This window comes from Sesamum indicum, linkage group LG5 (assembly GCF_000512975.1).
Source record: "Sesamum indicum cultivar Zhongzhi No. 13 linkage group LG5, S_indicum_v1.0, whole genome shotgun sequence".
In the NCBI taxonomy this organism is placed as follows: Eukaryota; Viridiplantae; Streptophyta; class Magnoliopsida; order Lamiales; family Pedaliaceae; genus Sesamum; species Sesamum indicum.
The window spans coordinates 2,993,558-3,012,590 of NC_026149.1; the positions used below are offsets into that span (position 1 = coordinate 2,993,558).

Consider the following 19,033-nt stretch of genomic DNA (forward strand, 5'->3'; position numbering starts at 1 on the left):
GATCCCATAACTTCTAATGTATTCACGAGACCTTTTTCACAGCCATTAATGTCCATAAAAACGCATTAAACAAGACAGTCAACATGTTTTTCTCTAATTTCTGATCAAGTTTATCCAACTAAATGGTATTTTGTAGTAAAAAAGAAATAGAAACGACGGAAGAAACCAAAAAAAAAAAAAAACGTAAAAAGCGAGATCAAGTAATTTCGCTTAGAATCATAAACTAGCCAATACCTGTGTAATTGCGATGAGGAACAGTATATCTTCAATCAAAAAATGGCATCAGATCAAAACAAATTCTTTTTTTTTATATATAATACGAAAAATTATTCAACATCGTAACAAACAAATAATGATCAAGGGAGGTGGCAGGCAATAATTGGATAAGGAAATTTGTATTCTTGTTATTTAAGGAAGAATGAAAGTAAATATCACAAGTAACACTTATATTTGGAAGGATACAAATAATAAAGTACAACATTATGTTATTTTTTCCCTAATATTTTTCTCAATAAATCCAAGACACACACAACGTACAAGGCATCTACTGGGACAGCAACTGATAGTATCATGTAGGTCGGACAGCGTTATTTCCAAGGAAATACTTTAAGATCAGTGTATCCATATCGAGAAATTTAGAGGAAATCCAGCCGATCACTGGCAGATGAGACGCTGTGACAAAGCATAGTCTACATTGTATGGAACAAACCACCACAGTTTCTACTATGTCCAAAGAATAATTTCAAATTTTACTGGCAAAGATGAGACCCTCAGCGGCTAACTGATCCAAGCTGCTCACTGGAGGCTGGACCCTTGCAACTTTAGCAATCGCGTTGTTCTCTTCGGCAGTGCCACTCTCCAAAAAGGCACCAACTACCTTCCCATCTTTTACCCAGTATGATCCGAACTTGTGGTTAGGAGATTCTGGGCTGCTGTCTCCAAAGAGCACGGTCTCGCCCACGTTGTCACCGTAGAACTGCCATGATAGGTCAAAGGAACGGGAATAGAAATATGGAAGGTAGTCATATTCACTGATTGATTTTCCTTGTTCGCTTGCGAAAATTGCCTGCAAGATAGCGCATGTGTCAAATCATAGGCATACAGAAGAGATTTGCAAAAACTTCCCATAGTGTATCGCCAACATAACAATCAATAATTTTATAAGAGGGGGAGCACTGATTCGAATAATGCATACTTAGACCAATTTTACAACCTCTACCACTAAAAGCATAAACTAACTCTGAGTTTGATATTTCATTAATGTGATAGAGTCACAGACTCACAGGGTCACAGATGGACTACATCAACTAGCGAATTGAAAATTTATATGCACCTAGCTTGACGGAGTATTCAGTTCTTATCACATGACGAGCGAGGCAACTTTTGGCACATAGGAGTTCTTGTATAGTCCAAAATAAAGAGAGATAAAGATATGTATTGGATAAAAACATGCATACCTTTACAGCCTGTTCTGCAGATTTGCGAGCATGATCAACATGTTCAACTCTTCTAGTCTCTCCATACAATTTCATAGGGAAGGTGGCAACATCTCCCACAGCATATACATCAGGAACACTTGTTTTGAAGAAAGCATCTGTCTGCAGAAAAGAGAAAAAAAAGTAAAGGGCCATTTTAAAATTTCAAATAGTCTCGACATTATCCTCATAAGAGAATGAAGTCAGGCAGTCATGATGACTATAAGTGCAGAAGGTTGCCTCTCTCGTGCAGCCTATTCCAAAAAGTTGGGCTTTGCTTCTCTTCTTTTAGAGAAGAGAGAACGTTCTCGCACAACTGTCACTCGGACAGTTAGCGCTGAGAGCATTTGAAATGAGAAGAATACATAGTAGAAACTATAATTAAATTTTTCTTTGGGCAAGAACTATATTTAAGTTGAGACAAACTTTGCTCAAAACTCTAACATATATAGACACATAGACACATATATATACATATATGAAAGTGCTCCATAAGAAAATCAAGATTGAAGTTCTAAGCAACACTAATTCTGTTGGTTTTTGTTGGTGTATGTTGGTTTTCATTATAACCATTTGCCTGAACCTTGATACGCCATCAATATGAAGTGAGCACATTTTTTTAACATGTTAATGACAAAAACAGTAACAATGAAATGAGGTCAGTTAGAAAATGGCCAGTGCGTGAAGTTGGATACCTTAATCCCACCCTTCTCCTCGTCAACATGGTCCTTAAATAATGTTGTAAGTGGCTTTCCACCTACACCAACAACAACAATGTCTGCTTCTAGCACCCTACCATCCCTAAGTTTTACATTTGTAACCTGAAACATGTGAAAAAGAATCATGACACGTCTAATGAATTTTTTCAAGGCATAATTAGTCAGTGGATTAGGTTTCATAGGCTTCAGAACTCACTTCCCCATCTCCATTGGTGCCAAATCCAACAGCTACTGTGCCCTTGATGATTTTGATTCCCTTTTTTGCATAGTAACCTTCATAGAAGGCAGCTATGCCAGCAGTAAATAGCCTAGGCACTATAAAAAACATACATGTTAGCAGCTGCAACAGCAGCATACATTACTTGACTCACTGATTTAAGGTATATCTAAAGCACTGCAGCTCAATATCATTTGGTTGCCTTCACATTTAAATATAAATCAAGTAACTGAACAAACTTATGAAATGAAAAATGTAATAATTATAACTTACTGCACCAAGGTTCTGGGAAAACCATGCTGACATCGAAATTATTGATTCTCAAAGCTGCACTTAGCTCCAGACCTATGTATCCTCCACCAACAACTACAGCCTTGCCATTTTTCTTTGCTTTGATTGCTTTTACAAGTTCATCAGCTTCATCAATTTCTCTCAGATAAAAGATGTTTTTAGCATCAGCCCCTTGTACACCAAAGTCAGACAATCTAATGACCTGAATCAAGCAATACACACAATCAGAAACAGCTGTCAACATGTAAACCAGACTAAAAACATATATTTAATAAAACATAATACTTAACAGTAGAACCAGTTGCTATTATCAGTATCTGATACTTAAAGGTTTCACCAGCTGCACTTATCAGTGTCTTTGAAGCAAGATCTGCTTTGACAATTTCTGTGCTAAGTACCAATGATATCCCTGTAATTCATCAGAACAATCTTATGTAAGAAATATGGGAGCGATCTCTTAAGGTAAAATACTGCAGAGGCATCCAATGATCCATGCCTTAACACAAACAATTATCCACAGTACATCTAAATTGATATATGATTAAGAAGAAGAGATTACCTTTCTCAGTGTACCACTCAGGAAGCAGCCTCTCTCCACCACTTCCAACACACACATGAAAACCTGGAAGTCTTGCCGTACCTGGAGGAGAATAAGGTTAAATACAGTGGAGGTGTTGCTGTACATTTGATGGGACCAGATGGACACCGGTCAGAGCCAATGGGTGTCAAAATGCAAGATAGATGTATGTCTCAAACACGACATAAGAATTGCCTCTTTGGGGAAAAGAAAGATTTAGCAAGAAACCCAGGCACAAGTAATATATCATTCAAAATTTCAAATTTCAGAGATATCTCTCCGGTATGCATATGCCCGTAATCGAGACATCATCTACAATCTATAAATACAGTAGAATAGTTGGCGGTATACATGATCATTTTGTCTTTCACTAACATACTGAAGGTAAGCCAACTTACCCTCAGGAAATAGGTATGCCTTGCTAAGTGCTGGACGTTCATAAGGTGCAACCTGAAACCATCATTAAGAAAGAGCATTAACGTTCAGCACAGAAAAGCATGCATTTTTCTTCCAAAAGACCAGCATCCAATAATATGGATAAAAAATCTGGATAAGTGAAGACTCGAAGAGCAGGTAAGAAGTGCAATTATATGTTAGCGAAGAGAATTTCAAACATAACAGAACAAGAATCTCACTGTTAACATATATAATTCATTTAAGCATAGCAACAGGATTTAGTAAAATGTTGGAGTAACTGAGCAGAATTTTCGAAGTAGAAGAATGTCATAGGAATGAGGAACACAAACCTCCCAGTAAAGAGGAGGGCCCAACAATTAACACTCGTCAAGCGTGTTTTAAAACAAAAAGAAATGGAGTAAACCTAATATCTTTATATTTTTTTCAATGATCGACAGAATTTAGTAGCAAATTGTCATGCTCATGGCCAATGGAAACCTCATACAAGCAAAAAGCTAAAGTAATCAACAGTTGTTGAAGAAATATAATAATTCTTGGTAAACATCTTTGAGTCCATACCGCCTCTTTGGAGATGATAGCCAGTTCACCAGGTTTAACTCCCTGCTTGGCAAATTCTCTAGCAGCATATCCCTGAAAGGATAAACAAAATCAAACTCAACGGCCATTATGAGACAACTCTTGCAATTTCCACACGGAATCTACTGCATATAATGTTTGTTTTAGCTCATATTGCTGCAGTAACACCGTATGCTCCACATATTGGTCCAAATTAAGGTTTTCACATTTTAAAAACTTTTCCATATGAAACTAAACACAGACATCACAAAGTATCATGTAGTTAGTTTAATCAGGCTCATTAAGATCATCAGTGCGAGCATTAATTTTATCGTGCCTGAAAATCAAAACTTAAGAAAATGATCACAAATAAAAATATGTATTTAATATGTAAGTGGGTACAATCTCTATCTAAATCTCTAATTCTTCTCTTCAATAATGTATTTGACAAATTCGAAGGTAAAATCTTTTTGTATTGCCCTTTGACTTGGTTTGAATTTCTATAATGTTAATTCAAGAGCTTACGCCAGTAATCCCGAATTAAACACTATAGTCTTGACTTTGGATTTAAAGATTTGGAAGTGGGTTTATCACTTGGAGTCTTCTTGAGGATATATCTAGATATTATAACGTTAATTCGAGGATTTAGCGCATGTAATCCTGAATTAAACGCTATAATTTGTGGCGCACCTTCGACAAACAACTCGATCTCCGCTTTGAACACCTTTGACTATTCTTAAACTCGAGGAACTACGTAGAGAGAATTATTTAGACTACTTCGCTTTCTTGAGTCTTCGTTCTCTATCTGTGTGTTGAATGAGTTCACGAACCCCTTTATAGGTGTCAAAGAGGTAAAGTTGTGATGCACTTGAACACCTTTTGAATTATCACTTTATAATTTAATTTTAAAAAATAAATACATTAAATATTTAGCAAGATATGATTGGTTAGTTTAACATTAACTCTTTAATATTTGTATTTCTTTAAAGAGATATATAACAAATTATTTGTCTTGATTAATTAGAGCGTACATGCAGTTGCCCCACGCGGCGCCGTCTGATTGAATTGGATCCTTGACTGCAAGACACAATTTAATTGGCCAAAATACTTCAATTTTGATACTTGTCGGCCGTTAATTTAAGATCTGAGTATATATTAAAATATCAATTAAATTAACTATTTACACTTAAATTAATTTAGTAAATTCCAAAATAGAAATTACACTTATCATCCTCCAATTAGGCATGAAACGTTACTTGTCTACAATCAGTTCAACCCGTAATAGACACTGACTTCTGAAATTCAAAATAGTTATTAGAAAAAATTACCATAGAACTGGCAATCAGCAAATATTGACGAAACTGAAAAAATATAAATCTCACTGTTGCACAAAAACATAAAATCCGAAATCGATATGCAAACAAGATGAGAATGTCCAAATCTAGTGATAATAATAACTCATTGCATCTGCATAATTGTTAGTCTACAACGGACCAACAACAGAATCAAGGAAGACGAGGAGATAAACTTAATTGAACGAATAGTCCCAGTTATCAGTAGCTCCGACAGCATTTCTTCTTCACTTTATTCTTTCGAATCGAAAAAAGAAAATGAAGAAAAAATCATTTCAGCATCGAAGACAAGGAGAAATTAAACATAAAAACAAGACAAGTAAATCATCAAGCAACCTAAATAACAGTTCAACACACAGAAAAATGAAAAACTTAAAAATTCAAGTTCAAAAGCAGCGAAGAGAATACTAACCGCAGCGACGCCACCACCGACGATCACGTACTTGAATGACTTCTCAGCCATCGATCGGATTAAATTATGGATGAACAACGGTCCGTCACCGGATTTTCAGATTTCGTCTCAGTTTGGGGAGTTTGGTGAGAGTTGTGAGAAGATAATTTTAAATACATATGCATTGGGAGGCGGACGGTCGTGATTGGTTGAGGATTGGGACGTTGAGGAAGTCAATAGCTCCCCTACACGTGGCGTGATATTTGCCGTCAAATCTGCTGACTGTGCAATTGCCACGATGCATCTAGTAATATCCAACAGCTCTACGTACACACACAAGTGGAACGATTCATTGCCTACATATTTGTGCTTAAGAATGTTCTCTCACGTTCCATTTGTCACATTCTCTCTTCAGGCCGTGTTTACTTGATGGAACAGAATATCCTCACTTATGATTGATTTGAGACAATCAAGTGGATTGTCCCAGATGGGACAGGCTACATATATATTTACTAGGTCATAAAAAATTCACAATATATTCGTCGAAACGTATTTACAATCTCGGATTAAGTGGGATCATTTAATTGTAAAATTATTTTCTTGTACCCTTGAATTTCAATTCCACATTGCCTACCCTCAGTCCTAGTTCGTCTTTCCCCTCTTTTCTCCAATTCTGTTTTTTCCCGTTCGACACTTTCAAGCGAAGATGGAGCATTTGCCAGTTTGGATCAACGGCACAACGTCGATCACAATCTTCCGCATTCTTGGTGTGCTAGCCATGGCATATGGCAAGCTGAGAACTCCGGCACCAACCATGGCCGTGACGGTGTGAAAGGTCGAGTACCAACACTTTGCCTCGCGAGGGGGGCTGTTTTCTGCCCGTTTCTCATCCGACGGAACTTCCTGCAACAATGCCTACAAATTAGTCACTACATAACAAAATAGTGCCACTTTTTCTAGCTTAAGATAACTGATGGTCAAAACAAGAAAGAAAGAAAACAACTCAGTCTGCGCTGTGGAAGAGAAGGGCCAGTTTTTCTAGTTTAAGAGAACTGATGGTCAAAACAAGGAAGAAAGAAAGCAACTCACTTTGGGCTGTGGATGAGAAGCTGAAACCATTCTTGCAACCTTACCAACAGCTAGCACACCAAGAATTTTATTTGCTAGGTGTAGAAGGACAAATCTGTCATTTCGTATAGCTTTTTTGAGGTATTAAAGGCAAAGCACCCGAGCATGAAAGATGGGATAGCTGGTCGGAATTCATATCCCTGCCCAGTTGGCCGGATTCATATACCATGTTTCATCCAGCATTATACCAGACTTGCCCTTTAATTACCGGGCCTCACATTTTTCAGGTAAACAACCTAATGTGCGGGATTGAGCAGGATGTCCTGCTTAATCTTATGTAGTAAACACGGCCTTAGTATATGGCAGGCGACATCCAATCTTAGTCGAGTCGAATATTTTCTTATTTATATTTGTTTGAATTGTTAATCGAGTTTCAAAAATTATATTTGAATATCGTTTAATTATTAATCTAGTTGAACTCAATCAATATTTAATGGGATCGAACACATAAGTCAAATTCGAGTAATTTAATATTTTTAAATGCATTTTATTATTTTTTTCGTTAATTGAATCAAATCCTGGCCACGCTCAAAAGTTTATCAAATAAAAAGTTATGTTCAAGTCTGGTCTGTTAAACTTAATAAATCAAGTTCAAACGAGCTAGAATTTGATCAAACATAAAATCGGATCAAGTAATTTAATATTATTATATTATTCCTTCACTAATTGAATCGAGCCTAAGCCCAGCTTTAAAATTTATCAAACAAATTTGTTTTTTATTTAAGTTTATGTTGTTAAGGTTAACAAATCGAGTCCAAATGAAATTTTACCAATCAATTTTAATTGAGTATTGAATAATTTTATTTATTTTTCAGCTTTAATGTATAGTCAAATTGAATTTCCAGTCACTCATTAATTTGAATGTAATATGTAACACCACCAAGAAACAATGAATATACTAAAGAACAAAATAATAATAAATAATTATCAACACGATGGTTCATAATCTTTTTTATATATATCAATATCATAAATTTGAAATTCATTGATTGATTCTACAAAAAGAAGTGTTCACATTTCCATAAGTTTTAATAAAAAGGAGTGTTCATAATTGATGATTTGGGTTTCTATTGCGGGCCGCTAGCCCAATTACATACGGTCCAATAATCCTATGGGCTGGACCAATTAATGATTTATTTTTTCTTTTGGAGGACTAATAATAATGATAAATAATTTTAATAATTTATCTTGATACACTTAGCAATACTTCTGTTCGATTAATGCATCAATATAATTAAATAATTTATTATGTGAGAATATTAAATAAGAGGTAAAATAAAAAATTTATGTAATTTGTTTGCTAATATTATCATTTTTCGTAAAAAAATAATTATTTGTAAATAGTGATTTTTCAAAGAGAATGTAAGTATAATTTTAGATTTTTTTTAAAAAAATAAAATTCTATATTTTAAAAAATGGCGTAAGTGTAATTAATCCTAGAATGTAATGATATTTTTCTTGTCACTTTATTGGTAGTGTAAGCTTTCAATAACTAAACTGTCCTTTTTTAGGTACAATGATGCAACTCCTTTGCCAACTCCTCAAATATTTTTGTCCTCTATTTGCATTAGGGGACCCAATAATTTATGGCGTCAATAAGTGGAATCTAGTTAAATTATTATTGTTTGAATTATTATCGAACTACAAAAATTGTATTTGAGCTTCATTAATAATTTATTTTTTTTAAATGTATATATATATTTTTTTTGGTAATTGAATCGAGCTTGAAATTTTACTGAACAAAAAAATTAAGATCGAGTTTAATTTGTTAAATTAGAGAATCGATATCAAACGAGCTTCTATTAATCAATTTTAAATCGAACATCAAGTAGTTGAGCTATGTTTTAGCCTTAGCTTCATTTCTCTCTTTCCTCTTCAAATGAAACGTTGCGTACATTTATATATGGAAAGAGACCAAACATCCCATTTCCGGAATGCAACGATGGTTAAGAGATAGGTGCGAACTAAAGGCTATCGTATATGCCTTGACGAGTTCCTCTAGCTGCTAGCTTTCAAAATCGACCGCCCGGTGATAGCTCCATATCAAAAGTCGATACTTGATGGACTTTATTATGGATTAGCGGACGACAGAAGACCTAACTGTAAACCTATCATAAAATTAGAGTTAGTGAGATGTCCTTGGTTTTTAATTCGTGTTATTAACTAATTTGAATGTGTGTGTGTTAATACTTTGATGCCTCATGCTATATTATTTACAATAAAAGGTATAATTATATCTTAAAATGAAATAAAATAATAATTTATAATAATTGAAATAATATATAGTTAATTCATTTAAATATTGTGATTAATAACGTATGGACCACCTCGGAAGGGGACCATTTGAGTCTAGCTACTGAACTTAAGACTTACATAGCCTAAAAGTACACAGTACTCTGTCTTAAGCCCAAAAATCCCAAGTTCATGTCATTTTTCTTATATAGCAGCGTGTGTGGCATATTCAGATGTGTGCAGAGTAGTTTAAATAAATTAAAAAAATGAAATGAAAAAAAGATTTGAATTTGGGAGAGGGTAATGTAAAGTATAAAAGAATTGAGGTAAATGTGTGAATTAAAGAGAAATAAATGACTTAAAAAAAAAGAACTTTTTATTATAAACGAAAGACGTATCACTGACAAAATAATTGTATAAAATTGCATATTAAACTTTATCGTCAACTAATATGGATCTTTTATCACACTTTTTATGTCACACATCAGACATCCATTGACAAGTTTTTTTTAATTGAAAAAAATACTTATAATTTAAAAGTGGGGCCGCATGCAAATATTTATTATTGGCACGTGCTCATTTTCAAATTAAAAAATATAATTAAATTAGGTTACGATTTAGAAAATTGTATATAATCACACATGAATATTACTTCGGAACGAATATGTAATACAAGATTGTTACGACTTAATTTACTCACTCCAACCCCGAACAATGGGATGAAATTATATTTTTAGTCCCAGAGGACAGGGGTTAACGCTTTTGGTCCTCTGTCTTATCGAATTCTCAAAATGATCCCAGTATTGAAAAATTTCAACACATTTATCTCAGTCGATTTTTTTTAAAAAATTTTATATAGCAAAAGATTAAAAGTATTAGAACCCCTCTTCTATACGTAGTTTTGCGGGGAAGGGGGGACATAAGTGGAGAAGCTGCAGATTGGAAGTTAAACTTTTGTATTGAAATGGTAGTTGCAAGAAGAGGTCTTTTCTTGTCGAACTCTCAGTTACGTCAAAAAGAGAAGAGAATAGTGAGTAGTGGTCCTGAGTGAGACAACATGGGCGTAGATCAAAATAAAGCCCCTCTTTTCCACTCCGCTAAAATTATGACCATCCCTCTATTGCCTTGTCTCTTTCACTTTTTCCCTATGCTGGATCAAAGTATTAGAACCTATGATTTCTTTTATTATAAAACATCAATTTTAGCAATGGATAAAGATTTGGTTAGCAATCTAGTCTCTCTGGTAGTCGTAGGTAAATGAGGGGGACCTCATTGATTATATTGTGTGAGTATGTTGTGACCCTAATTTTCTTGCCCATAAGAATCATACCTATTAGCTGCATGTCATTGAATTTACATCAGAAATTTTAATAACAAAAACAAACATTTCCTATTACAATAATACAATAAATTAAAATTGATGATTTTGGATCAGTCCAAACATACATAGGTGATGCAGTTAATGACTCAATTCATGTTGTATTAGGGGAGATATTATCCCCTCTGATTTTATATGAGTTTAAATATTTTGTCATAAAATGACGACTAGCTGTAAGAGAAGGTTTTGAGATTTATGAACCACTTAAACTCTTCGTTTATAATTAATATGGAACTCTTATCAATATCGCAGATTATTTGTATAACTAAGAGATAATTACACTCTCTTTCTATGAAATTTGGTGTAATTATACGTAGACACCATGTGCTTTGGAAAATTACATATAGCACCCCTGAGGTTTGCTTCCATCTAACAAATAATCTCATTTGCTAGTCAAAATTCATTGAATTTGCCGATATTAACAAAAAAAATTAGAAAAAATCTATATTAACCCCTAATTGATTTATTACTGACTTATTGCAAGTCCAATAAATTTTTTTATGACCAAATTGCTTTCATACATCTCTACGCGTTAATGCATATGAAAAGATATATTTTCACCATTATAAGGATAGTTTAGTTCGAAAAAATTGTTTGACTTTCAATAGTTCAGTAATCAGTCAATCGAGGTTAAATATTAATTTTCATTCAATTTTTTTTGTTAATATCAACAAATTTAGTGATTTTTGACTGATGGAGAGACTTATTTATTAGACAAAAATAAACTTCAAAAGTGTTAGCTGTAATTTTTCAAATTACAGAAAATTTATATGTAATTACAATAAATTTTATGTCAGGGAGTGTAATTATCTCTATGATTAATTATAAATGGACGGTCAGGCAAAGAGACAAATATGACATACGATGGGTTTTCGCTTGATTGATTTTAATGCATGCCAATTTGATTGATTTGAGAGGCGCTGCTGAGAAAGCCCTTTTCCTAAAAACCTCAAACGTTGCCAAGAAAGTGACATAAAGGGAGAGAAGCTCTAATTTTCACACACATCGGACTCGCAGATTTGGAAGTCGAAAAGATGTTTGGGTTGTAATTATCCATAAGCCCTCATTGCTCACCTTAATTAAAAATTACTACTAATCAGATGAGATTATGGGTAATAAATTATAAAGGTTTGTTGACACAGCAGCAGATCTCTGTTGTTTAAAACAAGAGGAGGAAAGGAAACGTGATCATCACATGCAAATCCGAATCCAAAGGCATTGAAGTGGGGCCCCATTCGTACAAATCCAGTGGGGCTACCTTAACACAGTTTCTGTAATAGAAATTACACAGAAAAAGAGAAAAAATAATGACTGTAGAGAGAGAGAGAAAGAGAGTATTGATGTGAGAGAGACAGGAGAGTTTGGCATCTCTCTCTCTCTCTCCTCCCATCCTTGTCCGTCCACCGAATACTCCCTCCTGAGAATCAGAAAAGCCCACCACTCTCTTTTAGGGTTTTCAGCCTTTTATTTTTTTTTTTTTGAAAAACAACACGAAAATGAAAGTTGAGGTAAGTAGTAACTGTGAGTTTCTTGAATGTTTTTTGAGTTATTTTGTATGCAGTAGATCTTTGAATGCTTCGGAGGTACCTTAGTTTTTAATACATTATAATCTTAGCTGATCTCTCTGTCCGTTATTCTTTGATTTTTATATATATTTTTTTGAATGTATTTATAATCTCATGTCTTGCTCTATTCATACGGACTTCACTCGTGTGTAAATCCTTTGATCTTATCTTTTTTTATTTTATTTTATTTTTAATTTTTGGGTTTCCATTTTCAGTTGAGCAAAATGGGAAGTGATTTTTGTCTTTCTAAGTTCGTAAATTGACAAGAAAATTTGGAATTTTAATGAACCCTCCTACCCTCTTCAACCTGCCCTGTAATAGACTAGTTGATGGATGATGGAAGGATGTTGGCTCTTTTGTCATCAAGTTACTGTATGTTTGATAAGTAGTGAAGTCACATTTTATCAGTTATTGGATCCCAGGATCTATTAATATGCAAAGATGATTGAAATTTGTGTAATTTTACTGTTTTATTGTAGATTGCAGCGCTGTATTTTTATTAGTCAAATAATGTTATTTCTCTAAAGGCAGATATCTTTTCCTCTTTTTTATCTTGTTTACATTATGCTGAAAATGGATTTTCTGATGGTGAATATGTGTGGTTGTTTACTCATCTTCATCCTTGATTGGCATTGTAGGTAAAGGTGTTGAATATTTCAACAAGCGAAAGGAAATGGTAAAGCTTGTATTTGTGCCATATAATTCTACTTTAGGCTTTTTGAGAAATGAACCTGCATGATTCTCTGGTTACTAGTGTCTTTCCTCTGTGGTGCTGAAGTCGAGTGATTAATCACACGGCAAGTTGGTCCAAGTAATGGGTTCTTTTCATGGGAATTGTGAGATACTTGAGGTAGAGGATGAACAGAGTAGAGCCCGATGGCCACAAGCATCCCAGCAAGTAAGAGGACAGGACGGAGAGCAGAAGCCTCCGATCTGGAAAAAAGGGTCCAACAACTATTTGGAAGATGATATCAACAGGCTTTTTGAAGCAGTCAATCTCAGAACATCCAAGAGTCTGGATCTCTCAGACTCGAGGAGGAATGCTTCAAAGAAGCCGATGCGGGCTACTGGTTCTCATTCACCTGTAATTGGATTTTCCGAGCCCGTCTCTCTGAAGCAGGCTTTGAGGGGCATGTGCATTTCTCAGGCAGCAGAGATGGCTGCCGTGAAACGGTTGTCGCTGCCAGCATCTCCTAGAATCTCAGAAGCTGGGAAAATCACTAATATGTATAGGTCTGTCGTAGTCGAAACTGGTTGCTCCCTAGTTGGAGGTGGAGAACAAAGGATAGAGATTTCTTTGGTGCCAGAAGAAAGCACCTCAAGTTCTTCTCGTACAGTGTCTCGGTTGGTTCAAGATTCTCTGGTGAAGTCACCAACCCAAAGTTCGAGCCCCTCTCCTACTTCCGGTGCTAAACCAGTTATAAACATCAAACATAGTTCCAAAGACTCGGGTCAGCCACCGGCTGAATGTAGTGATGTTGGATTATCTCTAGTAGAAGGAAATATAGCTACAAGTTCTACCAATATGCCATCTTCGCACCTTCAAGAGCCAAAGCATAATGAGATTGGACCTGCTTTAGAAGTTGATAAACAGTTGCTAGGAACAGGTCCAGAGGAAGAAGACTGCAGTTCAGTCTCTGCTCTGTCTCATAATAATGCTCGTGATAATTTTTCAAAGCAAGACAAGAAAAATTCTGGCTTCAACAAAGTAGCAAGTGTTCCAAGTAAGGATTCTGCCACTTCGCTGAAAGTAGTAGACAATGCTGCCCCAAAGCTGAGACGAAAATCTAGGTTACAGACAGTATCTTCATCCAGTCTGGTAAAAGGCAACAGAGATGTGAGTTCAACGAGAAACACATATCGTGCAGTCAAACCAGTCATTAGAAACAAGAATCTCATCATAAAGAAATCAAAGAAGGTAGCCGCATCAACTGATGGAATTTCAGAAACATCTTTTGAAGTAAACAGTGGTCAGGACCACATCTCTGGGCAATTTATCTGCCAAAGGTGTCAGTGCTCTTTGAGGGATACAAGTAAGAATTCTGGCAAGGATCCCCCAGATACTGCTCGTGCTAAATTTTTGACAGTTAGTATGGATTCTGATGCAAGCAGATCAGATTCAATTCCAACTGGTTTCGTTAACCAAAATACTTCAGTTTTTAAAACAAACATGACCCCCAAATCCTGTGAGAAAGGAGATATCTCTCTGAGCTCAAAGAGCAGCATTTGTGATTTTAGCAGTAGCACCACTAGTTTCAGTGAAGAGAGCAATCTAAGTGGATCGACTTGCAGCAGTAGACCACACATGTCAAAGGACACAAGGTGGGAAGCAATCAACCATATAAGAAAACAATATGGTTTTCTTGGGCTTAGTCACTTTAATTTGTTGAAAAAACTTGGTTCTGGAGATATCGGTACAGTTTATCTTGCTGAACTGATAGGAACGAACAGCCCATTTGCGATAAAGGTAATGGATAATGAGTTCTTAGCAAGAAGGAAGAAGATGCCTAGGGCCCAAACTGAGAGAGAAATTCTCAGAATGCTGGACCACCCATTTCTCCCCACTCTTTATGCTCAGTTTACATCGGACAATTTATCATGTTTGGTAATGGAGTTTTGTCCTGGTGGAGATCTACATGTCCTCCGACAGAAGCAACCCGGCCGATATTTTCCTGAGCAGGCGGCAAGGTATAGAGTTTAAGGTCCATAGTGTGAGTACTTATATGCTTTGCGTCATGCAATAGGAAAGGCAATGCATGTTTTGAAAATGCGACACAGGAATATAACAAAAATATGGTAACGTATAAGGTTGTGGAAAGTGTCCACACTAGGCTTTTTATGCGTCTGAACATAACAAAATCGTGACTCTTAAGTTTTGTTGATTTGTGACATCCTGACTAACAGATAAGTTGTCTGATCAAGTTTTATGAATTTTGATGCTACAGAAACCTACAACTGGACTCGATGCTAAAAGTCATCATATAAATTAAGTTTTCTCGGTTTTAAAGTGTAAAAGTGAAAGCTATCTGGGATGACTTGGACTTCTACTAGTGATTTCCTTCAATTTCTGATATCATGAGAATGCTCTTCTAATGAATCTATACTCAGTCTGGTTATGTTTATCATGTATGAGTATGTTATGCATGAAGTACCTTTTCTCTGGCCTGACAGAATGAAAATTCATCTAGCCTTTTACAGGTCAAGTTTAGTATTTATAATATATTCATCATGAATGTATCCTTATGTGAGTGTTCCTTTGAGACTTTTCTTCTGAACTCATTCCTTTTTGCTTTTTGTAAGGAGCTGAGTAACTGAATGCTTAGTTCTGTGGACAATGCTTTGTCCTGCTACTAGATAGCCTAGTTGTTAATAATATGTTAATTGTTAATTGATGATACTATGTGATATGAAATTAATCTAACCCAACATTTAAGGATAGCAGCATATCAGAAAAAGGTCAAAAAATTCATCATATGTTGACTGCTGTATTTTTAGCTCCTAACCTTTGGTTCTTGCAGATTCTACGTAGCTGAGGTCCTTCTTGCCCTCGAATATCTGCACATGCTCGGTATTGTGTACCGAGATCTTAAACCGGAGAACATTCTGGTACGTGAAGATGGTCATATCATGCTCACAGATTTTGACCTGTCACTAAGATGTTCCGTTAGCCCAACTCTCGTCAAATCATCTTCATCAGTAATGGAGCCACCTAGGGTCTCTGGTCCATGTGCCGGATCAAACTGCATTGATCCTTTCTGCACCGGACCTTCATGTAAGATGTCATGCTTTAGCCCTCGATTTTTACCTGCTGCAACAAGAGCAAGGAAGTTAAAAGCCGATGCTGTGGCCCAGGCAAGATCATTACCTCAGCTTGTAGCAGAGCCAACAGAGGCACGATCCAACTCCTTCGTTGGCACTCACGAGTACTTGGCTCCAGAGATCATTAAAGGAGAAGGCCACGGGAGTGCTGTTGATTGGTGGACACTGGGTGTTTTTCTTTACGAGCTGCTTTATGGGAAGACACCATTTAAAGGTGCTGGAAACGAAGAGACATTGGCAAATGTGGTCCTGCAGAACCTAAAATTTCCCAATGCCCCGATGGTTAGTTTTCAGGCTAGGGATCTCATTAGAGGCCTGTTAGTGAAGGAGCCTGAGAATCGGCTGGGAACAGAAACCGGAGCTGCTGAGATCAAAAGGCACCCGTTCTTTGAGGGCCTGAACTGGGCGCTGATACGCTGTGCCATTCCACCTCAGGTTCCAGAGTTCTACGACGTTGGAAATCCACAAGTAGCCTCTCTGGAGAAGGGGAAAAGGTTTCTGGACTATGGCGGCACTGGAGAGCACGTAGAGTTTGAGTTGTTCTAAAGGAAACATGTTTACTTGGGTAATGATGCTATCTGTGTCCGGTGAAGGTAATACTGATGTTTCTTTGCTCACCCTCACCTTCCATGTTGTAATATATATCTAGCAAAAATTGTAGTGTTGAAGCAGAGATCTGTTACAAGGTATGGCACTGGATATTGCACATGACAGGGACAACAGGTTTAATACTACGAATCAAAGGTTTCTCATTGCTTCAGTATAGAACATGTAAAACCATAAACTGAAAATGTTGTAATGACTACTCGTGTCGAGTGAGGTTAGGATTTATATTTGAGTTGCAGATTTTTTAAAATAAAATAAATAAATAATTTTTCATCACAATTATTTCCATTTTTTGGAGGGGAATAGAATTTTCTTGAACAAAAAAGCTATTAATTCTACTGTTAATTTCATTTATAGGTTCAGAAAAGAAGTAAAAGTAGAGTGCATAAAATAAAAAGTGAGGTCCCAACATCATTGCTCCCACAAAATTGGCTAAATGATTTAAATATAGTAAAATAAATAAATATTAAGGAAATACAGTAAAAAATTTTAGGCAAAACTGCACTTGGAAATCGCAGTTTTACCAAATTTACCCCTTGGGATTTTCAGAGAACCTCTATATCAAATACCGCTTCTATGAAAATCTAAAATTATAGATATATATATATATATAAAAAGATGTTAATTTTTAAATTATTTCAATATATTTTAATTTAATATATCCATCAAAATTTAAAAGTGTGTGCGCGCTTCGTTTGTCCTTCATAATCTTATTTGGATGTCACAAATTAAGAAAATATAAGTTTAGCAAGATTCAAAAAAATTCTGTAACATTATCTAATTAATGCTATATACATATATTCAAGATTCCAAGTCTACTACCCGGAGAATTTTGTAAATTACCACATGCTTCTATATCCGCCTTCCGATTGGATTGAAATTAAGAATCAGGATTCGGTGATTTTTGTCCTATTTTCGAAATTATTAACTATAATATACTTTTTAATGTGCTTGTGATTTGAGAATGGGGAAAAGTTAGGAAAATACACGCCTGATACATTCCAAGTTTTTTTTCTAGAGAGAAGTTTTTTTTGTATGGGTGTAGGTTTGTGTCTTGTTATTTCAATGAATAGCGTGTCCGAAAGTAATTTGCTCGTCTTCTCACTGCTCAAATCACCACAACATCACTTTACTATAAAATAATTTTCATAATAAACTTGTGCTACGTTAATTATACACATAAACATACATATATATATATATATCTAATTTTATATGAAAAATCAATCTAGATTTCCAATTAATTGGATGGATAAAATTAATATTTGCTGGGATAAATACTTTGAAATTAATATATGAAATACACCCAATATTTATACATAAAATAAAGTATAGGGCTATACATTTACACCTCTTACTCTATTTTTATTTAGATATATCACTCATTTTTTTAAAAAAATTATATACACACCCACTAAAAATGTCAACGCAGTTTATAAAAGCTATCCATACTTTTTGAAAAATTACACATACCCCCAAAAAAAAGAACATATGCTATTTTGTTGATTCTGTAATTATACAAAAAATAAAAGTAATTTGTGTACATTATCCGTAATATAAAAGACAAAATAGAAATAAGTGCTATTTGTGATAGTAAATAGTAAGGGTTTAATGCAATTCAACTCCTTGTGATATTGTGAATGAGCAAATTATCCCTTTATAAAAAATAATAGGAGGTAAATTCCTTCATTTTTTAAATTGCAGGGAGGTAAATTGTTATATTTCTTTTTTTATATAAAATAATTCATGTATTTATAATATCATAAGAGAATTACTTGTATTTTTCCCTTAATAGTTATGGAGGATTGATATATTGTAATGCATTTAATGGGAATTAATATTTCTAGTCTAAACACATCAATTCTCATGTTAATAATTACTTCATCCACTTTTCTCCATAGCATCAAAAGATTAAAAATAAAAAATAAAAAAAGGAGATATCAACCAATCAATCACAATCGCGACTATCCAAATTCATGAAGAAGTGTACTAACTCATTAATCTAGTTTTTCCCTTTTTTGCCGAAAGGGTTGATGAATGTGAAAGTATCATGGGCTAGGGACAGCAGTATAATTAATGAAAGCGGAAAGCGGAGAGAAAATTAATTGGAAAACAGTAGTGCTGATGACTGATGAGGATGAAAGGGATCGATCCATAACGAAGACATGCACGAGAAAGAATAATGAATACTCTATCCATTATTGAAACCCCTACAGCAACCTACCTTTTCATCCGGACGCCATTATATTGATCTACCAATGCCGGCGAGAAATCAATCAAAATCGGCTGCGCCACCTATGGCGCCCTACTC

At 35.1% G+C, this 19,033-nt stretch overlaps 2 protein-coding genes across 2 annotated transcripts; one reads left to right on the plus strand and one right to left on the minus strand.

The window, feature by feature from the left end:
- On the minus strand, positions 385-6,171 carry LOC105161774 (monodehydroascorbate reductase). Its single transcript, XM_011079586.2, has 10 exons — positions 6,016-6,171; positions 4,255-4,326; positions 3,678-3,729; positions 3,262-3,342; positions 2,993-3,111; positions 2,685-2,904; positions 2,391-2,509; positions 2,171-2,296; positions 1,458-1,598; positions 385-1,066 (listed from the first exon to the last, which is right to left on the minus strand). The coding sequence occupies exons 1-10, from the start codon at positions 6,064-6,066 to the stop codon at positions 743-745; spliced, it is 1,305 nt and encodes a 434-aa protein (XP_011077888.1). The 5' UTR covers positions 6,067-6,171; the 3' UTR covers positions 385-742.
- LOC105161775 (serine/threonine-protein kinase D6PKL1) lies at positions 11,945-16,978 on the plus strand. Its single transcript, XM_011079587.2, has 3 exons — positions 11,945-12,240; positions 12,936-14,985; positions 15,816-16,978. Exons 2-3 carry the CDS (start codon positions 13,112-13,114, stop codon positions 16,660-16,662), a joined length of 2,721 nt encoding a protein of 906 aa, XP_011077889.1. The 5' UTR covers positions 11,945-12,240; positions 12,936-13,111; the 3' UTR covers positions 16,663-16,978.